General features: G+C 45.7%; 1 protein-coding gene and 9 non-coding genes across 10 annotated transcripts in view; all 10 read left to right on the forward strand.

Moving 5' to 3' along the window:
• The window catches only part of LOC146790227 (zinc finger BED domain-containing protein 5-like), a 46,960-nt gene that overhangs the window by 6,742 nt on the left and 17,819 nt on the right, over positions 1–22,399 (forward strand). The window contains exons 2-3 of the mRNA XM_085631258.1: positions 11,538–11,612; positions 11,951–13,556. Of these exons, the coding sequence (XP_085487384.1) occupies positions 11,538–11,612; positions 11,951–13,556 (1,681 nt within the window). The remainder of the gene's footprint in view (positions 1–11,537; positions 11,613–11,950; positions 13,557–22,399) is intronic.
• Positions 1,134–1,245, forward strand: TRNAL-CAA (transfer RNA leucine (anticodon CAA)). Its single transcript has 2 exons — positions 1,134–1,171; positions 1,200–1,245. It is a non-coding gene; the product is annotated as a tRNA-Leu (tRNA).
• On the forward strand, positions 5,010–5,081 carry TRNAP-CGG (transfer RNA proline (anticodon CGG)). The gene has a single exon. It is a non-coding gene; the product is annotated as a tRNA-Pro (tRNA).
• On the forward strand, positions 5,969–6,040 carry TRNAP-AGG (transfer RNA proline (anticodon AGG)). The gene has a single exon. It is a non-coding gene; the product is annotated as a tRNA-Pro (tRNA).
• TRNAL-CAA (transfer RNA leucine (anticodon CAA)) lies at positions 6,789–6,900 on the forward strand. The gene is made up of 2 exons: positions 6,789–6,826; positions 6,855–6,900. It is a non-coding gene; the product is annotated as a tRNA-Leu (tRNA).
• Positions 17,930–18,001, forward strand: TRNAP-CGG (transfer RNA proline (anticodon CGG)). The gene has a single exon. It is a non-coding gene; the product is annotated as a tRNA-Pro (tRNA).
• On the forward strand, positions 20,757–20,828 carry TRNAP-CGG (transfer RNA proline (anticodon CGG)). The gene has a single exon. It is a non-coding gene; the product is annotated as a tRNA-Pro (tRNA).
• Positions 21,214–21,286, forward strand: TRNAV-UAC (transfer RNA valine (anticodon UAC)). The gene has a single exon. It is a non-coding gene; the product is annotated as a tRNA-Val (tRNA).
• On the forward strand, positions 21,716–21,787 carry TRNAP-AGG (transfer RNA proline (anticodon AGG)). Its single transcript has one exon. It is a non-coding gene; the product is annotated as a tRNA-Pro (tRNA).
• Positions 22,174–22,246, forward strand: TRNAV-AAC (transfer RNA valine (anticodon AAC)). Its single transcript has one exon. It is a non-coding gene; the product is annotated as a tRNA-Val (tRNA).

Below are 22,399 nucleotides of genomic sequence, written 5' to 3' on the forward strand. Positions count from 1 at the left end.
AAAGAGAAGTGACGATAGTTTGCGCCATTCGTTTGCATGTCCTTTTGTACTGAATTGTGGGCCTACTTGATGAAAGCAAGGCATGAGAGCAGAACTTGTTATTTTGTCCTCACCGAGAGCATACACCTAGAGCAAACAAAATGTCTGAAGGATGGAGGAATTTTCATTTCTTGTTCGATGACGGCCATGGAAAAGACAGCAACCATATTGCAGAAGAGAGCAGCATGTGCAGTTGCTTGCTTTGGGTGAATCATTCACCAACTCGCTGCCAATAACCCCCGGAGCCAGTGCAAAAGGTGACTCTTGTGTGCCTCGGCTCGTTGGTCTAGGGGTATGATTCTCGCTTAGGGTGCGAGAGGTCCTGGGTTTAAATACCGGACGAGCCCTTTTTTAGAGGTAAACATACGAATCCTACTCAAAACTCACAATGCCTGACTATTTCTCATTACACTCGGCGCATTGTTGCACAAATTATTTTGAACCTCAGAAGAAAAACGGATATCCATGCTTTTTCTGCCTTCATGCTTAGTCTGCGTGTGTCCCAGGTGATGCTTTCCCAAGCTGTACTTGCTGGCATTTAGGCATCAGATATTTGTCTGTCGATGCCTGCATAAGTACATTTTTAATACGTCTAATTGCAAGCATGTTGGCTGATATCTCTGCAGTTTTCACACTTGCTCCTCCCTTTCTGAGTGGCTGCTGATACAGCAGAATAGAAGTAGAGAGAATCCTTGAGAGGAACCTTGCTCTAACAGTAAAACACAGCAAGTTAGTTTCTGTAGTATAGTGGTCATCACGTTCGCCTAACACGCGAAAGGTCCCCGGTTCAAGACCGGGCAGAAACACTGTGCATGAGCTGCTTTTATGTGCACCCTCTAAAACCTTATTATCTCATTGCAAGCTTAAGAAGAGGCGGTCCATGAACCCAGCGAGCCGTGGGAAACTTCCTTTACTTTTGCAAGACGAAACAAAGTAATCCGCATCCATCAGTGGTCGCTCTTGTGCCTAGCTTTTTTTTTATTATGCCATGTTGTATTGTGGGGCCTTTACACCTGTGACATTGCTGCGAACGCTGTAAGTGCAAACATTAGCAAGTGCAGACAGAAGAGTCAGACCTGTACATAGCCAGGGCTGTCAGGATGGCCGAGTGGTCTAAGGCGCCAGACTCAAGAGAGCTTGATCTTCAGTGCAACTGAGACTTCTGGTCTCCTTATGGAGGCGTGGGTTCAAATCCCACTTCTGACAGGTCTCTTTTACACCCTTAAATCGTCCTGTTTTTTGCAGTGCATTCCCCACACACCACAATCTTTGCACGGACCTGTAACATATGACGAGAAATCCACCAACGATCAGGCTGGGCCCTCACTCACAATTCCATGTATTCCTGTAAGGGACACCTCAGGCACACCTTCCGTTAAATTTGCACTCCATCACACTAACTGCCGTGCTGGTTTCTCATTAAGCAGTTGATCCCATCTTTGTTGTGAGGCTCTCCTGCCACCTTTTGGGCGGAGAAGGCACTGTCCCTGCAACAACACAGGCAGACATGTTCAACAGGGCTTCCTCGTTATGTGGGAGGAGCAGATTGTCATTGGTCCCCCCTTGCGAATTTTAATTTACATAAGGAAGACAGAGAGGTAGCTAGGAGTAGGCAGTACACACGGACATTGAACTCTATCTTGTGATTTGCAGCCAATTCTAGATTGAGGCAGGAGGAAAGGAGGTGACTTGCCCAACAATGGCCATTCTGGGAATTCAGCCACCCTGGGTCTCCCAGGTGAGTGTTTCAGTCCTGCGAGCCACTCATATAAATCTCGCCTGATCGAGCACATGTGGGCGCTGAGTGAGCATGTTTGAATCCAAGAATCAAACGCTTCTTTCTTAGAAGCAAGAATTGGCAGGCCCTCCCTTGCTTCTGGGGTGGAAGTTTATGGGGCAAGGGTCCAGGACTTGCAGAGAAGTACAAGTGCCAGAAAGTGCCTGCAGTTCTCATCAGTGCCTTTTTTCTGCTCACTGGCAGCTAGGATATCGGCTGATCTCTTCCTTGCAAGATTGAAAAAAACAACACCTTGAGAGAAAACATGACTTTGTGTGGCTCACATAGAGAGAGAGCAGCCAAATAGCACTGCTTTGTTTCTGAAAGACGCATCAGAAATTGTTCAAATTGCCGACAGGGGAGTCAGGCTCGTTGGTCTAGGGGTATGATTCTTGCTTCGGGTGCGAGAGGTCCTGGGTTCAAATCCAAGACGAGCCCATGCTGTGGAATTATTTTTAGGCTGCTTATTATATAGGACCATTTCTTCTTTTCAATGCTATAAGACGCCGTGTATGGTGAGAAAGTTCCTTTCCCTGCACGCTGTTTCCCACTTTTGGCGTATAGAATTTCAGTGCCGGACTTCTTTGCAACTGCTTTTCTGGGGTGGACCATCAGTGTAGGAACATTAAATTCAAAGTGTTTTTCTAGTGTGATTTCAGGTATGGTTTTAAAATCGCCTTTTGGAATAAAAGTGGTCCTCGTTCCTTTCTTCCAAAGAAAGAGATCGGGTAAGGAGGGTCCAACGTTGAGCTTCATGGACATTGGCCCTTGGTCTGTGCTTTCCAGCCCACTACATGCCAAGAAGATTGCTGCAAGAGTATCTGTTTCTGTGGTGTAGTGGTTATAACGTTCGCTTTACATGCGAAAGGTCCCTGGTTCGAGACCTGGCAAAAACAGCAGCTTATTGTTTGCATTTACTCTCTCAACTTATAGGAAAGCTGAGATAATGGAAGCTGTCTATCCCTCACCAGCGTGACGTACTGTGCTCCAGGGGCATCAGTGACAGCTCAAAAAGAGAAGTGACCATAGTTTGCGCCATTCGTTTGCACGTCCTTTTGTACTGAAGGGTGGGCCTACTTGATGAAAGCAAGGCATGAGAGCAGAAATTGTTTTATTGTCCTCACCGAGAGCATACACCTAGAGCAAACAAAATGTCTGAAGGATGGAGGCATTTTCATTTCTTGTTCGATGACGGCCATGGAAAAGACAGCAACCATATTGCAGAAGAGAGCAGCATGTGCAGTTGCTTGCTTTGGGTGAATCATTCACCAACTCGCTGCCAATAACCCCCGGAGCCAGTGCAAAAGGTGACTCTTGAGTCCCTCGGCTCGTTGGTCTAGGGTTATGATTCTCGCTTAGGGTGCGAGAGGTCCTGGGTTTAAATCCCGGACGAGCCCTTTTTTAGAGGTAAACATACGAATCCTACTCAAAACTCACAATGCCTGACTATTTCTCATTACACTCGGCGCATTGTTGCACAAATTATTTTGAACCTCAGAAGAAAAACGGATATCCATGCTTTTTCTGCCTTCATGCTTAGTCTGTGTGTGTCCCAGGTGATGCTTTCCCAAGCTGTACTTGCTGGCATTTAGGCATCAGATATTTGTCTGTCGATGCCTGCATAAGTACATTTTTAATACGTCTAATTGCAAGCATGTTGGCTGATATCTCTGCAGTTTTCACACTTGCTCCTCCCTTTCTGAGTGGCTGCTGATACAGCAGAATAGAAGTAGAGAGAATCCTTGAGAGGAACCTTGCTCTAACAGTAAAACACAGCAAGTTAGTTTCTGTAGTGTAGTGGTCATCACGTTCGCCTAACACGCGAAAGGTCCCCGGTTCATGACCGGGCAGAAACACTGTGCATGAGCTGCTTTTATGTGTACCCTCTAAAACCTTATTATCTCATTGCAAGCTTAAGAAGAGGCGGTCCATGAACCCAGCGAGCCGCGAGAAACTTCCTTTACTTTTGCAAGACGAAACAAAGTAATCCTCATCCATCAGTGGTCGCTCTTGTGCCTAGCTTTTTTTTAATTATGCCATGTTGTATTGTGGGGCCTTTACACCTGTGACATTGCTGCGAACGCTGTAAGTGCAAACATTAGCAAGTGCAGACAGAAGAGTCAGACCTGTACATAGCCAGGGCTGTCAGGATGGCCGAGTGGTCTAAGGCGCCAGACTCAAGAGAGCTTGATCTTCAGTGCAACTGAGACTTCTGGTCTCCTCATGGAGGTGTGTGTTCAAATCCCACTTCTGACAGGTCTCTTTTACACCCTTAAATCGTCCTGTTTTTTGCAGTGCATTCCCCACACACCACAATCTTTGCACGGACCTGTAACATATGACGAGAAATCCACCAACGATCAGGCTGGGCCCTCAATCACAATTCCATGTATTCCTGTAAGGGACACCTAGGGCACACCTTCCGTTAAATTTGCACTCCATCACACTAACTGCCGTGCTGGTTTCTCATTAAGCAGTTGATCCCATCTTTGTTGTGAGGCTCTCCTGCCACCTTTTGGGCGGAGAAGGCACTGTCCCTGCAACAACACAGGCAGACATGTTCAACAGGGCTTCCTGGTTATGTGGGAGGAGCAGATTGTCATTGGTCCCCCCTTTCGAATTTTAATTTACATAAGGAAGACAGAGAGGTAGCTGGGAGTAGGCAGTACACACGGACATTGAACTCTTTCTTGTGATTTGCAGCCAATTCTAGATTGAGGCAGGAGGAAAGGAGGTGACTTGCCCAACAATGGCCATTCTGGGAATTCAGCCACCCTGGGTCTCCCAGGTGAGTGTTTCAGTCCTGCGAGCCACTCATATAAATCTCGCCTGATCTCGCGTGATCGAGCGCTGAGTGAGCGTGTTTGAATCCAAGAATCAAACGCCTCTTTCTTAGGAGCAAGAATTGGCAGGCCCTCCCTTGCTTCTGGGGTGGAAGTTAATGGGGCAAGGGTCCAGGACTTGCAGAGAAGTACAAGTGCCAGAAAGTGCCTGCAGTTCTCATCAGTGCCTTTTTTCTGCTCACTGGCAGCTAGGATATCGGCTGATCCCTTCCTTGCAAGAGTGAAAAAAACAACACCTTGAGAGAAAACATGACTTTGTGTGGCTCACGTAGAGAGAGAGCAGCCAAATAGCACTGCTTTGTTTCTGAAAGACGCATCAGAAATTGTTCAAATTGCCGACAGGGGAATCAGGCTCGTTGGTCTAGGGGTATGATTCTCGCTTCGGGTGCGAGAGGTCCCGGGTTCAAATCCCGGACGAGCCCATGCTGTGGAATTATTTTTAGGCTGCTTATTATATTGGACCATTTCTTCTTTTCAATGCTATAAGACGCCGTGTATGGTGAGAAAGTTCCTTTCCCTGCACGCTGTTTCCCACTTTTGGCGTATAGAATTTCAGTGCCGGACTTCTTTGCAACTGTTTTTCTGGGGTGGACCATCAGTGTAGGAACATTAAATTTAAAGTGTTTTTCTAGTGTGATTTCAGGTATGGTTTTAAAATCGCCTTTTGGAATAAAAGTGGTCCTCGTTCCTTTCTTCCAAAGAAAGAGATCGGGTAAGGAGGGTCCAACGTTGAGCTTCATGGACATTGGCCCTTGGTCTGTGCTTTCCAGCCCACTACATGCCAAGAAGATTGCTGCAAGAGTATCTGTTTCTGTGGTGTAGTGGTTATCACGTTCGCTTTACACGCCAAAGTTCCCTGGTTCGAGACCGGGCAGAAACAGCAGCTTATAGTTTGCATTTACTCTCTCAACTTATAGGAAAGCTGAGATAATGGAAGCTGTCTATCCCTCACCAGCGTGACGTACTGTGCTCCAGGGGCATCAGTGACAGCTCAAAAAGAGAAGTGACGATAGTTTGCGCCATTCGTTTACACGTCCTTTTGTACTGAAGGGTGGGCCTACTTGATGAAAGCAAGGCATGAGAGCAGAAATTGTTTTATTGTCCTCTCCGAGAGCATACACCTAGAGCAAACAAAATGTCTGAAGGATGGAGGTATTTTCATTTCTTGTTCGATGACGGCCATGGAAAAGACAGCAACCATATTGCAGAAGAGAGCAGCATGTGCAGTTGCTTGCTGTGGGTGAATCATTCACCAACTCGCTGCCAATAACCCCCGGAGCCGGTGCAAAAGGTGACTCTTGTGTGCCTAGGCTCGTTGGTCTAGGGGTATGATTCTCGCTTAGGGTGCGAGAGGTCCCGGGTTCAAATCCCGGACGAGCCCTTTTTTAGAGGTAAACATACGAATCCTACTCAAAACTGACAATGCCTGACTATTTCTCATTACACTCGGCGCATTGTTGCACAAATTATTTTGAACCTCAGAAGAAAAACGGATATCCATGCTTTTTCTGCCTTCATGCTTAGTCTGTGTGTGTCCCAGGTGATGCTTTCCCAAGCTGTACTTGCTGGCATTTAGGCATCAGATATTTGTCTGTCGATGCCTGCATAAGTAAATTTTTAATACGTCTAATTGCAAGCATGTTGGCTGATATCTCTGCAGTTTTCACACTTGCTCCTCGCTTTCTGAGTGGCTGCTGATACAGCAGAATAGAAGTAGAGAGAACACTTGAGAGGAACCTTGCTCTAACAGTAAAACACAGCAAGTTAGTTTCTGCAGTGTAGTGGTCATCACGTTCGCCTAACACGCGAAAGGTCCCCGGTTCGAGACCGGGCAGAAACACTGTGCATGACCTGCTTTTATGTGCACCCTCTAAAACCTTATTATCTCAATGCAAGCTTAAGAAGAGGCGGTCCATGAACCCAGCGAGCCGTGGGAAACTTCCTTTACTTTTCCAAGATGAAACAAAGTAATCCGCATCCATCAGTGGTCGCTCTTGTGCCTAGCTTTTTTTTTTATCATGCCATGTTGTATTGTGGGGCCTTTACACCTGTGACATTGCTGCGAACGCTGTAAGTGCAAACATTGGCAAGTGCAGACAGAAGAGTCAGACCTGTACATAGCCAGGGCTGTCAGGATGGCCGAGTGGTCTAAGGCGCCAGACTCAAGAGAGCTTGATCTTCAGTGCAACTGGGACTTCTGGTCTCCTCATGGAGGCGTGGGTTCAAATCCCACTTCTGACAGGTCTCTTTTACACCCTTAAATCGTCCTGTTTTTTGCAGTGCATTCCCCACACACCACAATCTTTGCACGGACCTGTAACATATGACGAGAAATCCACCAACGATCAGGCTGGGCCCTCAATCACAATTCCATGTATTCCTGGAAGGGACACCTCAGGCACACCTTCCGTTAAATTTGCACTCCATCACACTAACTGCCGTGCTGGTTTCTCATTAAGCAGTTGATCCCATCTTTGTTGTGAGGCTCTCCTGCCACCTTTTGGGCGGAGAAGGCACTGTCCCTGCAACAACACAGGCAGACATGTTCAACAGGGCTTCCTGGTTATGTGGGAGGAGCAGATTGTCATTGGTCCCCCCTTGCGAATTTTAATTTACATAAGGAAGACCGAGAGGTAGCTGGGAGTAGGCAGTACACACGGACATTGAACTCTATCTTGTGATTTGCAGCCAATTCTAGATTGAGGCAGGAGGAAAGGAGGTGACTTGCCCAACAATGGCCATTCTGGGAATTCAGCCACCCTGGGTCTCCCAGGTGAGTGTTTCAGTCCTGCGAGCCACTCATATAAATCTCGACTGATCGAGCCTGATCAAGCGCTGAGTGAGCGTGTTTGAATCCAAGAATCAAACGCCTCTTTCTTAGGAGCAAGAATTGGCAGGCCCTCCCTTGCTTCTGGGGTGGAAGTTTATGGGGCAAGGGTCCAGGACTTGCAGAGAAGTACAAGTGCCAGAAAGTGCCTGCAGTTCTCATCAGTGCCTTTTTTCTGCTCACTGGCAGCTAGGATATCGGCTGATCCCTTCCTTGCAAGAGTGAAAAAAACTACACCTTGAGAGAAAACATGACTTTGTGTGGCTCACATAGATAGAGAGCAGCCAAATAGCACTGCTTTGTTTCTGAAAGACGCATCAGAAATTGTTCAAATTGCCGACAGGGGAATCAGGCTCGTTGGTCTAGGGCAGACTTCTTCAATCTGTGGGGCGCGCCCCCCTGGGGGGGCGCGCCAGCCTCTCAGGGGGGGCGCGAACTTCCCCGGAAAATCTCACCTGCTTCAATCTAATCTAAACGTAGAAAGTACGTTTACTTCCTGCATTTCTTCCCCTTTTCAAATGGGGCTTTTCGATTGGCAAACTCCTTCGCAGCAGCCAATCAGCACTCAGTAACGTCACTACTGACGTTACACCAATGAAGGGGACAGCTATACCGATGGCAGGAAGTGCCGGGAAATGTGGAGCATAAAGCTCCTGAATTCGTCCACTTTATGGGTATTGTGGCGTTTCTTCAATCCTGCCGTTTGCTGCCTTTCACTGTCCTCGTCGTTGGTTCCTGTCTTATCCTGGTGACCTGCAGTTGACTTCATCGGCGTGAAGAATTCTTGTGCTGATGCCCTGGCGTTCTCCTGCTGCTGTCGGAAGATTGAAACCACCAACAGGTAAGTTTATAATACTTTTACTTTCTCCCTATGCCTTGTAGCCTTATTTGCAAACATTTTCCTTTCAATGCTGCCTAGTTTCCTCAGTCGGACGGAGGTGGGCGGGGGAGGTGGCCGGGGGGAGAGGGGGAAAATCGAACAGGCAAAACATGCCCAAGTTTTCGCTGAGTCAGGCGGAGGTGGGCAGGGAAGGAGGCTGGGGGTGGGGGGCGAGGGAAAATGGAAGAGACACAACCAATTTTAAGTAGCTTGCAACGGGGCACGACGTGCTCATCATTTCGTAATTTAAACACACCTCAAGGTCAGAAGGACTGTCAGTAACAGAGGAGTGTTTATCTTCTGGGAGACTTGGAAATGTGATCTCTGTGCCCCAGTTGTGCATGGTATTGTAATCAGAAACTGCTGTTGAACCGTTCTCTCTGAAGGGTTCTGTTAATGTACAAATAGGATTGTTATCTTGTTGGAATAGAGTGCATCATGTTATATAGATGTGGGAGAGGGAAGGGAAGCTTGGAAGGAACGTCTGCTCACCCAAGCTAGTAAACAGTTACCAGCAAACTCTAGCGCTCGTGTGCAGCAGATTGTGCAAATGAAATCTATTTAGAAAGGGCCTGTGGCTATCCCTACTCCCTTATGCTGCAGCTGTACTCTGCCTGGCTGCCATCTCCACCCTTCCTCCCTCACACACACATGTATGCCCATGGATTGTGTAAATAAAATCTATTTAGAAAGGGCATGTGGCTATCTGTACTTATGCTGGAGCTGCACTCTGCCTGGCTGCCATCTCCACCCTTCCTCCCTCACACACACATGTATGCCCATGGACTCTTCTTTTACAAATCAGCAACGTCATTTTCTTCAGAATACATCATGTAGTTAATGAAAGTGAGCCGAGCAGCGCTGGTTACACCTAATAATTTGGAAAATATGGGCTTTGAAATTAAAAGCATTTTTCCTCTTAAATACGCACTTTTCCATTTAGGTATATGTATAATAATTCAACCAAGCAAAGGCTTGTAATTCTGTAGGCTGGGCTGCACACAGGAGAGCTACTCATGGGTAGCTAGAGAGCTACCAGTAGCTTGCGAGCTACTTTTTGGAGAAGCCTGATCTACTGTTACACTGACTTGGTATGCTATGAAAATGTGCTTTTGCTGGTGCAGTCACGTTGCTCAAATGGGTGCGATTTCAGATATTTATGTTTCCCTTGTCTTCATTGCTTGATTTGTCACTCATAGTTGTTGAAATGTCAGTCATAATTACACTGAAATTATGAAAATGTCACGCATCGCAATGCAGAGCAAGGTTATTTTAAATAAAATTGCAATGGGGCAGGACGTGTCTATACTTCTGGAGTGTAAAGAAACCTCTCTGGGGGTTTCAGCAAGGCCCGTAGGAACATCGCAAGGGAGCAACAAACTCTGTGTGCCCAAGTATAGACAATTAAAACCTGGAACACGGCGCCTTCTGCTTTTCAAAGAGATTTTCATTTTTACATTATTACAAAAATGCCTGCACTCACAAGGGAATCACTAATTCACAGCCACTTGTTACCAGACAACAGAAGCACACAAGAATAAAGACGTTTTATTTTCAGGAAGCAAAGCAAGAGTGCATCATCGCACGGAGTCTTTACACACAGCACAGAGAAAGACACACATGCAACCAGAGAGTCTCGCACCACAAACGCATGAAGGGAGTGAACAGATTTAATATTTCATGAGAGGCTAATTAGAAAGCTTTTGAAGAACTTCACTGTAGTTTTGCAGGTGTTGCGCACGCAGGGCGTTGCTTTCTTCAGCACACCGGTGCCTTCTTGCTTTGATTCTAGTTGCACCACTATACTGCTATCTAATGTGGGTTATTTCTATTGGTTTCTACAGCTTTCACGTGGGTGTTTAATTCACCCATGCCCCACACCCTACCACTTTTTATTTATGTTATACACAGTGCTTAATTTGTGTAAAACAAACAAAAAAAAATAGGTGCTGGTGTCCAGAGCTCTGCTCAAATGCCGAAAGCCAGCAATATTAAATGTTAGTTTTCCAAATATGTTGTTTCGTAATCTGTCATGCCTTTAATCCACTACCAGTCACACCTTGCACCTTTATCTCAGTTTTGCAGTTTCCTGCTTTCTCCCTCTGTGGCTTTTTTCTGTCTTTCTTTTCCTCTTTCTTCCCCTTTGTGTGTTTGTTTATTCCTCTCTTTCTCTAGGTAAATGTGCGATGAGGAAAAATAAGTGACGGTCACCAAAAATAAGTGCCGGTGGAACCTAAAGACAACCACCGGATTAAATTGAGCACTGGTTACTCAGAGGCAATGAATCTTGTGTATAAAGCATTCTATAGGAAATGTTAGACCAAACAGTGAGGAATACCGTTGTGTGATCTGCATGGTATACATTCTTGGGCATAGGAAAGATTTATTTTTTGAATCCAACATTTTTAGAAGGTACAGTGTGGCGGTACGGAGTATCCCAGTAGCCCCCCCTTATGTCTTTTATAGATGCCATTCAGCAGCACATGTTATATGGACATTTTTTGATGCAATAGAATTCTTCTTCCCAAGTGCTTTTTTTTGCTCTGGCCTCCCTCTGCAATATCCCATGAAAGTTACGTACAACCTCTTGAGCCGGTCAGAGATGTGCCCGTACTTAAACAGCTCAATAACCATGATTTAAGACTTCTGGATTTGAGAATCAAAGGCAGTGCAAGTCTCGCATAGCGACGGTCTGGGTCATAACCAAAAAATCAAAACACATGCTCATCCAATCCTTCGCCTCTCTGCAGAGGAACTGCATGTGTTGAAATATTGGCAAGGCAAAAGTAAAGGAAACTTGTCGCTTGCAGGAGAGTGGGTGTGTTGTTTATGGGGGATATTGAAGTGAAGGAGCTCCAAGGAAGTACATTCAAGATCAATTTAACAAACTTGAAAGAATGGAAAGCTAACGTGGCCCTGCCAGTAATCACATTCTTAACTTGGAGATCGTGGTTATCTTACCAGCCGTCAGGACTTGAAACTAATAACTTGCATATCATGGCATACTTTATTTGACCTTAAGATAAGGCAGCAGGTAACTTCTAGGCATGTCATTCACTCCCTTGCCAATCACTATGATTCTGATCTCAGGGGAGCTTTCATGATGTCTCATGCAAAACATATTAAGAACATGCACATAATTTTTCTTAAACATTTTCTCTTCATTGCAAGGGAAAACGGTTTTTGATCGCTAGGCAGAGGACTCGTATTCAAGCAGCAGGAACATTCGAGGAAGTGAATAAGAAGGTACGCATTTGTTTTTGAGTGATGGGTGAAGGGGCAGTGCTGAAGTTTGCCCTCATGAACCTTTGAACAAGTAACTTGCAGAGCCTCAACGGTGGTATACAGCATTTACATACTGCAGCAATTATGGAAGCACTTACTTAAAGCCTGGATGAGCTGGAATTACTTTTTACCCACTTATCATAAAATTTAATTTTTCATCCCAATTTTTTTTTCATAATATAAGAAGAATTTTCGTGAAGATTTTTTTGAAACTACAAAACATGCTCTACCACATGAAGCTGTAAAATTGTAGCCATGTACTATTAATTAACATGCAGCTTCGGAATTTTGTATCTTAGGTTAAGCACAAGTTTGACATGGACCGTTTCCTGCTGCCAAAAGATGGTAGAGTGGTCAAGCGAAAGGCTGAAACAGAAACAGATGGAGAGAGAAAAGCTGCAAAAACACGGAAATATGATGCCTCCTATTTGGACTTTGGGTTCACCTGCATTGTTGTTAGTGGAGAAAGTAGACCACAGTGTGTGGTTTGTGGCGTGATCTTAGCTAATGACAGCTTGAAGCCAACCAAACTGAGGCGTCACTTTGAAACGAAACATGGGTCTCTGGCAGGAAAAAGCAGAGATTTTTTTGCCAGGAAGTTGCAGGACATAACTCAACAGAAAGAAGCGGTGAAACAGGTGGCAAATACTCCAGCAAATGCATTAAAAGCTTCATACCAAGTAGCATACCACATTGCTAAAAATAAAAGGCCCTTTGTAGATGGAGAAAAAGTGATTCTCCCAGCATTACTCGACGTCGCTAGGACAATGCTTGGTGAAAAAGCAGCAGAGAAGTTCAAAAGCATACCCATCTCAGACACAACAGTTTGCCGCCGCATCTCTGACATGTCAGAAGATATCCAGGGACAGCTTATAGCCCGGTTGAAATCAAGTTTGTTTGCTGTGCAATTAGATGAAGCAACTGATGTGTCAAAGGATGCCCATTTAATTGCTTATGTTCGATACTGTTATGAAACACTATTATTGGAAGATTTTTTATTTTGCAAGCCAATCAAGGGGCGGGCGACAGGTTCTGATTTGTTTGACATTATCAATGACTTCTTGCAAATCCATGACTTAAAATGGGAAAACTGTGTTGGAATCTGCACAGATGGTGCTCCTTCAATGTGTGGTGCTAGGGCTGGCCTAAAAGCTAACGTGTTGAAAGTGGCTCCACATATTCTGTGGACCCACTGTATGATACACCGGGAAGCCCTTGCTGTTCGAAACATAGACAGTGAACTTGAGGATGTGCTTAATTCTGCTATAAAAATAGTAAATTTTATAAAGACTCATCCCACAAGAGCTCGTCTTTTTGCAATTTTATGTGCAGAAATGGGAGCTGAGCATGATGGCTTGCTGTTTCATACAGAAGTGCGGTGGTTATCCCGGGGGAAAGTGCTGACTCGCATCTTTGAATTAAGGAATGAAGTACGGCAGTTTCTTCTGTGTTTGGACCCTGGCAAAGCAGAACAGCTATGCAATCCCCGCTGGCTTGTGCTTTTAGCATACCTTGCTGACATTTTCGACAAATTAAATTCCCTGAATCTGTCTCTGCAAGGAGCTGAAATCACTTCTTTTACAATGAATAAAAGAATAACTGCATTCAAGAAGAAGCTGGAATTATGGAGAAGACTAGTGGAAGAGGGCCTGTTTGAGCAGTTTCCATGTTTAGTAGATGCTCTTGAGGAGACTGAATATGAACTTCCAAGTGTTGGTGAGATAATAAAAAATCACCTGACGTCTCTCAGGAACAGTTTAGAAAAGTATTTTCCTGAGGACATCGATCACTTCAATGACTGGGTCTTTCAACCATTTCTGGAAGACGTGGGGAGCCATCTCCCGATTCGCATGCAGGAAGAACTGATTGATCTCCAAAGTGACCGCACTTTGCAGATGCAATTCGGCAAAGTCTCACTGGGAGAGTTTTGGCTGAAAATGTCTGCAGAACATTCAGCTTTGAGAGAAACTGCTATCAAAACTCTCTTGCCTTTCAGCTCGTCCTATTTATGTGAGGTTGGGTTCTCAGCACTTGCAGTGTTAAAGACTAAGTACCGGTCAAGACTAGATGTGGAGCACAACCTGAGGATGGCAGTAGCAAAAATCCATCCACAGATTGACCGTCTCTGTGGCGAAAAACAGGCACACCCATCACATTAATGTTAGTGGTGTTATTATCAATCTGTCAAATCATGTGTTATATGTGTAAAACAAAGCTTCATAGTAAAAACAATTTGCGCACATTTCGTCTTGGAAAATTTTGTTTTAAACTGTGTAATAAACCTCTGTCATTTAACCAAACCCACTCACAAACCTGCAGTTTTCTAAACACTCTTATTGTGTTTAACATTATTTGCCAGATATCGCCCGTGCTATGCGGGTGGCAGACGATTATATAGTGTACCAGATTCCAAAAATTTTTGTCGGGTGGTGGGGGGGGGCCCGACATCTAAAAAAAATTAGCTGGGGGGGCTCAACCTACAAAAGTTTGAAGACCTCTGGTCTAGGGGTATGATTCTCGCTTCGGGTGCGAGAGGTCCCGGGTTCAAATCCCGGACGAGCCCATGCTGTGTAATTATTTTTAGGCTGCTTATTATATAGGACCATTTCTTCTTTTCAATGCTATAAGACGCCGTGTATGGTGAGAAAGTTCCTTTCCCTGCACGCTGTTTCCCACTTTTGGCGTATAGAATTTCAGTGCCGGACTTCTTTGCAACTGCTTTTCTGGGGTGGACCATCAGTGTAGGAACATTAAATTCAAAGTGTTTTTCTAGTGTGATTTCAGGTATGGTTTTCAAATCGCCTTTTGGAATAAAAGTGGTCCTCGTTCCTTTCTTCCAAAGAAAGAGATCGGGTAAGGAGGGTCCAACGTTGAGCTTCATGGACATTGGCCCTTGGTCTGTGCTTTCCAGCCCACTACATGCCAAGAAGATTGCTGCAAGAATATCTGTTTCTGTGGTGTAGTGGTTATCACGTTCGCTTTACACGCGAAAGTTCCCTGGTTCGAGACCAGGCAAAAACAGCAGCTTATTGTTTGCATTTACTCTCTCAACTTATAGGAAAGCTGAGATAATGGAAGCTGTCTATCCCTCACCAGCGTGACGTACTGTGCTCCAGGGGCATCAGTGACAGTTCAAAAAGAGAAGTGACGATAGTTTGCGCCATTCGTTTGCACGTCCTTTTGTACTGAAGGGTGGGCCTACTTGATGAAAGCAAGGCATGAGAGCAGAAATTGTTTTATTGTCCTCACCGAGAGCATACACCTAGAGCAAACAAAATGTCTGAAGGATGGAGGTATTTTCATTTCTTGTTCGATGACGGCCATGGAAAAGACAGCAACCATATTGCAGAAGAGAGCAGCATGTGCAGTTGCTTGCTTTGGGTGAATCATTCACCGACTCGCTGCCAATAACCCCCGAAGCCAGTGCAAAAGGTGACTTTTGTGTGCCTCGGCTCGTTGGTCTAGGGGTATGATTCTCGCTTAGGGTGCGAGAGGTCCCAGGTTCAAATCCCGGACGAGCCCATGCTGTGGAATTATTTTTAGGCTGCTTATTATATAGGACCATTTCTTCTTTTCAATGCTATAAGACGCCGTGTATGGTGAGAAAGTTCCTTTCCCTGCACGCTGTTTCCCACTTTTGGCGTATAGAATTTCAGTGCCGGACTTCTTTGCAACTACTTTTCTGGGGTGGACCATCAGTGTAGGAACATTAAATTCAAAGTGTTTTTCTAGTGTGATTTCAGGTATGGTTTTAAAATCGCCTTTTGGAATAAAAGTGGTCCTCGTTCCTTTCTTCCAAAGAAAGAGATCGGGTAAGGAGGGTCCAACGTTGAGCTTCATGGACATTGGCCCTTGGTCTATGCTTTCCAGCCCACTACATGCCAAGAAGATTGCTGCAAGAGTATCTGTTTCTGTGGTGTAGTGGTTATCACGTTCGCTTTACACGCGAAAGGTCCCTGGTTCGAGACAGGGCAGAAACAGCAGCTTATTGTTTGCATTTACTCTCTCAACTTATAGGAAAGCTGAGATAATGGAAGCTGTCTATCCCTCACCAGCGTGACGTACTGTGCTCCAGGGGCATCAGTGACAGCTCAAAAAGAGAAGTGACGATAGTTTGCGCCATTCGTTTGCACGTCCTTTTGTACTGAAGGGTGGGCCTACTTGATGAAAGCAAGGCATGAGAGCTGAAATTGTTTTATTGTCCTCACCGAGAGCATACACCTAGAGCAAACAAAATGTCTGAAGGATGGAGGTATTTTCATTTCTTGTTCGATGACGGCCATGGAAAAGACAGCAACCATATTGCAGAAGAGAGCAGCATGTGCAGTTGCTTGCTTTGGGTGAATCATTCACCAACTCGCTGCCAATAACCCCCGGAGCCGGTGCAAAAGGTGACTCTTGTGTGCCTCGGCTCGTTGGTCTAGGGGTATGATTCTTGCTTAGGGTGCGAGAGGTCGCGGGTTCAAATCCCGGACCAGCCCTTTTTTAGAGGTAAACATACGAATCCTACTCAAAACTGACAATGCCTGACTATTTCTCATTACACTCGGCGCATTGTTGCACAAATTATTTTGAACCTCAGAAGAAAAACGGATATCCATGCTTTTTCTGCCTTCATGCTTAGTCTGTGTGTGTCCCAGGTGATGATTTCCCAAGCTGTACTTGCTGGCATTTAGGCATCAGATATTTGTCTGTCGATGCCTGCATAAGTACATTTTTAATACGTCTAATTGCACGCATGTTGGCTGATATCTCTGCAGTTTTCACACTTGCTCCTCGCTTTCTGAGTGGCTGCTGATACAGCAGAATAGAAGTAGAGAGAACACTTGAGAGGAACCTTGCTCTAACAGTAAAACACAGCAAGTTAGTTTCTGTAGGGTAGTGGTCATCACGTTCGCCTAACACGCGAAAGGTCCCCGGTTCGAGACCGGGCAGAAACACTGTGCATGAGCTGCTTTTATGTGCACCCTCTAAAACCTTATTATCTCAATGCAAGCTTAAGAAGAGGCGGTCCATGAACCCAGCGAGCAGTGGGAAACTTCCTTTACTTTTCCAAGACGAAACAAAGTAATCCGCATCCATCAGTGGTCGCTCTTGTGCCTAGCTTTTTTTTTTATCATGCCATGTTGTATTTTGGGGCCATTACACCTGTGACATTGCTGCGAACGCTGTAAGTGCAAACATTGGCAAGTGCAGACAGAAGAGTCAGACCTGTACATAGCCAGGGCTGTCAGGATGGCCGAGTGGTCTAAGGCACCAGACTCAAGAGAGCTTGATCTTCAGTGCAACTGAGACTTCTGGTCTCCTCATGGAGGCGTGGGTTCAAATCCCACTTCTGACAGGTCTCTTTTACACCCTTAAATCGTCCTGTTTTTTGCAGTGCATTCCCCACACACCACAATCTTTGCACGGACCTGTAACATATGACGAGAAATCCACCAACGATCAGGCTGGGCCCTCAATCACAAGTCCATGTATTCCTGGAAGGGACACCTCAGGCACACCTTCCGTTAAATTTGCACTCCATCACACTAACTGCCGTGCTGGTTTCTCATTAAGCAGTTAATCCCATCTTTGTTGTGAGGCTCTCCTGCCACCTTTTGGGCGGAGAAGGCACTGTCCCTGCAACAACACAGGCAGACATGTTCAACAGGGCTTCCTGATTATGTGGGAGGAGCAGATTGTCATTGGTCCCCCCTTGCGAATTTTAATTTACATAAGGAAGACCGAGAGGTAGCTGGGAGTAGGCAGTACACACGGACATTGAACTCTATCTTGTGATTTGCAGCCAATTCTAGATTGAGGCAGGAGGAAAGGAGGTGACTTGCCCAACAATGGCCATTCTGGGAATTCAGCCACCCTGGGTCTCCCAGGTGAGTGTTTCAGTCCTGCGAGCCACTCATATAAATCTCGCCTGATCGAGCCTGATCAAGCGCTGAGTGAGCGTGTTTGAATCCAAGAATCAAACGCCTCTTTCTTAGGAGCAAGAATTGGCAGGCCCTCCCTTGCTTCTGGGGTGGAAGTTTATGGGGCAAGGGTCCAGGACTTGCAGAGAAGTACAAGTGCCAGAAAGTGCCTGCAGTTCTCATCAGTGCCTTTTTTCTGCTCACTGGCAGCTAGGATATAGGCTGATCCCTTCCTTGCAAGAGTGAAAAAAACAACACCTTGAGAGAAAACATGACTTTTTGTGGCTCACGTAGAGAGAGAGCAGCCAAATAGCACTGCTTTGTTTCTGAAAGACGCATCAGAAATTGTTCAAATTGCCGACAGGGGAATCAGGCTCGTTGGTCTAGGGGTATGATTCTCGCTTCGGGTGCGAGAGGTGCCGGGTTCAAATCCCGGATGAGCCCCTGCTGTGGAATTATCTTTAGGCTGCTTATTATATAGGACCATTTCTTCTTTTCAATGCTATAAGACGCCGTATATGGTGAGAAAGTTCCTTTCACTGCACGCTGTTTCCCACTTTTAGCGTATAGAATTTCAGTGCCGGACTTCTTTGCAACTGCTTTTCTGGGGTGGACCATCAGTGTAGGAACATTAAATTCAAAGTGTTTTTCTAGTGTGATTTCAGGTATGGTTTTAAAATCGCCTTTTGGAATAAAAGTGGTCCTCGTTCCTTTCTTCCAAAGAAAGAGATCGGGTAAGGAGGGTCCAACATTGAGCTTCATGGACATTGGCCCTTGGTCTGTGCTTTCCAGCCCACTACATGCCAAGAAGATTGCTGCAAGCGTATCTGTTTCTGTGGTGTAGTGGTTATCACATTCGCTTTACACGCGAAAGGTCCCTGGTTCGAGACCGTGCAGAAACAGCAGCTTATTGTTTGCATTTACTCTCTCAACTTATAGGAAAGCTGAGATAATGGAAGCTGTCTATCCCTCACCAGCGTGACGTACTGTGCTCCAGGGGCATCAGTGACAGCTCAAAAAGAGAAGTGACGATAGTTTGCGCCATTCGTTTGCACTTCCTTTTGTACTGAAGGGTGGGCCTACTTGATGAAAGCAAGGCATGAGAGCAGAAATTGTTTTATTGTCCTCACCGAGAGCATACACCTAGAGCAAACAAAATGTCTGAAGGATGGAGGCATTTTCATTTCTTGTTCGATGACGGCCATGGAAAAGACAGCAACCATATTGCAGAAGAGAGCAGCATGTGCAGTTGCTTGCTTTGGGTGAATCATTCACCAACTCGCTGCCAATAACCCCCGGAGCCAGTGCAAAAGGGGACTCTTGTGTGCCTCGGCTCGTTGGTCTAGGGGTATGATTCTCGCTTAGGGTGCGAGAGGTCCTGGGTTTAAATCCCGGACGAGCCCTTTTTTAGAGGTAAACATGCGAATCCTACTCAAAACTCACAATGCCTGACTATTTCTCATTACACTCAGCGCATTGTTGCACAAATTATTTTGAACCTCAGAAGAAAAACGGATATCCATGCTTTTTCTGCCTTCATGCTTAGTCTGTGTGTGTCCCAGGTGATGCTTTCCCAAGCTGTACTTGCTGGCATTTAGGCATCAGATATTTGTCTGTCGATGCCTGCATAAGTACATTTTTAATACGTCTAATTGCAAGCATGTTGGCTGATATCTCTGCAGTTTTCACACTTGCTCCTCCCTTTCTGAGTGGCTGCTGATACAGCAGAATAGAAGTAGAGAGAATCCTTGAGAGTTACCTTGCTCTAACAGTAAAACACAGCAAGTTAGTTTCTGTAGTGTAGTGGTCATCACGTTCGCCTAACACGCAAAAAGTCCCCGGTTCGTGACCGGGCAGAAACACTGTGCATGAGCTGCTTTTATGTGCACCCTCTAAAACCTTATTATCTCAATGCAAGCTTAAGAAGAGGCGGTCCATGAACCCAGCGAGCCGTGGGAAACTTCCTTTACTTTTGCAAGACGAAACAAAGTAATCCGCATCCATCAGTGGTCGCTCTTGTGCCTAGCTTTTTTTTTATCATGCCATGTTGTATTGTGGGGCCTTTACACCTGTGACATTGCTGCGAACGCTGTAAGTGCAAACATTAGCAAGTGCAGACAGAAGAGTCAGACCTGTACATAGCCAGGGCTGTCAGGATGGCCGAGTGGTCTAAGGCGCCAGACTCAAGAGAGCTTGATCTTCAGTGCAACTGAGACTTCTGGTCTCCTCATGGAGGCGTGTGTTCAAATCCCACTTCGGACAGGTCTCTTTTACACCCGTAAATCGTCCTGTTTTTTGCAGTGCATTCCCCACACACCACAATCTTTGCATGGACCTGTAACATATGACGAGAAATCCACCAACGATCAGGCTGAGCCCTCAATCACAATTCCATGTATTCCTGGAAGGGACACCTCAGGCACACCTTCCGTTAAATTTGCACTCCATCACACTAACTGCCGTGCTGGTTTCTCATTAAGCAGTTGATCCCATCTTTGTTGTGAGGCTCTCCTGCCACCTTTTGGGCGGAGAAGGCACTGTCCCTGCAACAACACAGGCAGACATGTTCAACAGGGCTTCCTGGTTATGTGGGAGGAGCAGATTGTCATTGGTCCCCCCTTTCGAATTTTAATTTACATAAGGAAGACAGAGAGGTAGCTGGGAGTAGGCAGTACACACGGACATTGAACTCTATCTTGTGATTTGCAGCCAATTCTAGATTGAGGCAGGAGGAAAGGAGGTGACTTGCCCAACAATGGGCATTCTGGGCATTAAGCCACCCTGGGTCTCCCAGGTGAGTGTTTCAGTCCTGCGAGCTACTCATATAAATCTCGCCTGATCAAGCCTGATCGAGCGCTGAGTGAGCGTGTTTGAATCCAAGAATCAAACGCCTCTTTCTTAGGAGCAAGAATTGGCAGGCCCTCCCTTGCTTCTGGGGTGGAAGTTAATGGGGCAAGGGTCCAGGACTTGCAGAGAAGTACAAGTGCCAGAAAGTGCCTGCAGTTCTCATCAGTGCCTTTTTTCTGCTCACTGGCAGCTAGGATATCGGCTGATCCCTTCCTTGCAAGAGTGAAAAAAACAACACCTTGAGAGAAAACATGACTTTGTGTGGCTCACGTAGAGAGAGAGCAGCCAAATAGCACTGCTTTGTTTCTGAAAGACGCATCAGAAATTGTTCAAATTGCCGACAGGGGAATCAGGCTCGTTGGTCTAGGGGTATGATTCTCGCTTCGGGTGCGAGAGGTCCCGGGTTCAAATCCCGGACGAGCCCATGCTGTGGAATAATTTTTAGGCTGCTTATTATATTGGACCATTTCTTCTTTTCAATGCTATAAGACGCCGTGTATGGTGAGAAAGTTCCTTTCCCTGCACGCTGTTTCCCACTTTTGGCGTATAGAATTTCAGTGCCGGACTTCTTTGCAACTGCTTTTCTGGGGTGGACCATCAGTGTAGGAACATTAAATTCAAAGTGTTTTTCTAGTGTGATTTGAGGTATGGTTTTAAAATCGCATTTTGGAATAAAAGTGGTCCTCGTTCCTTTCTTCCAAAGAAAGAGATCGGGTAAGGAGGGTCCAACGTTGAGCTTCATGGACATTGGCCCTTGGTCTGTGCTTTCCAGCCCACTACATGCCAAGAAGTTTGCTGCAAGAGTATCTGTTTTTGTGGTGTAGTGGTTATCACGTTCGCTTTACACGCGAAAGGTCCCTGGTTCGAGACCGGGCAGAAACAGCAGCTTATTGTTTGCATTTACTCTCTCAACTTATAGGAAAGCTGAGATAATGGAAGCTGTCTATCCCTCACCAGCGTGACGTACTGTGCTCCAGGGGCATCAGTGACAGCTCAAAAAGAGAAGTGACGATAGTTTGCGCCATTCGTTTGCACGTCCTTTTGTACTGAAGGGTGGGCCTACTTGATGAAAGCAAGGCATGAGAGCAGAAATTGTTTTATTGTCCTCACCGAGAGCATACACCTAGAGCAAACAAAATGTCTGAAGGATGGAGGTATTTTCATTTCTTGTTCGATGACGGCCATGGAAAAGACAGCAACCATATTGCAGAAGAGAGCAGCATGTGCAGTTGCTTGCTTTGGGTGAATCATTCACCAACTCGCTGCCAATAACCCCCGGAGCCGGTGCAAAAGGTGACTCTTGTGTGCCTCGGCTCGTTGGTCTAGGGGTATGATTCTCGCTTAGGGTGCGAGAGGTCCCGGGTTCAAATCCCGGACGAGCCCTTTTTTAGAGGTAAACATACGAATCCTACTCAAAACTGACAATGCCTGACTATTTCTCATTACACTCGGCGCATTGTTGCACAAATTATTTTGAACCTCAGAAGAAAAACGGATATCCATGCTTTTTCTGCTTTCATGCTTAGTCTGTGTGTGTCCCAGGTGATGCTTTCCCAAGCTGTACTTGCTGGCATTTAGGCATCAGATATTTGTCTGTCTATGCCTGCATAAGTAAATTTTTAATACGTCTAATTGCAAGCATGTTGGCTGATATCTCTGCAGTTTTCACACTTGCTCCTCGCTTTCTGAGTGGCTGCTGATACAGCAGAATAGAAGTAGAGAGAACACTTGAGAGGAACCTTGCTCTAACAGTAAAACACAGCAAGTTAGTTTCTGTAGTGTAGTGGTCATCACGTTCGCCTAACACGCGAAAGGTCCCCGGTTCGAGACCGGGCAGAAACACTGTGCATGAGATGCTTTTATGTGCACCCTCTAAAACCTTATTATCTCAATGCAAGCTTAAGAAGAGGCGGTCCATGAACCCAGCGAGCCGTGGGAAACTTCCTTTACTTTTCCAAGACGAAACAAAGTAATCCGCATCCATCAGTGGTCGCT

The sequence above is a fragment of the Triturus cristatus genome, chromosome 10 (genome assembly GCF_964204655.1).
Source record: "Triturus cristatus chromosome 10, aTriCri1.1, whole genome shotgun sequence".
In the NCBI taxonomy this organism is placed as follows: Eukaryota; Metazoa; Chordata; class Amphibia; order Caudata; family Salamandridae; genus Triturus; species Triturus cristatus.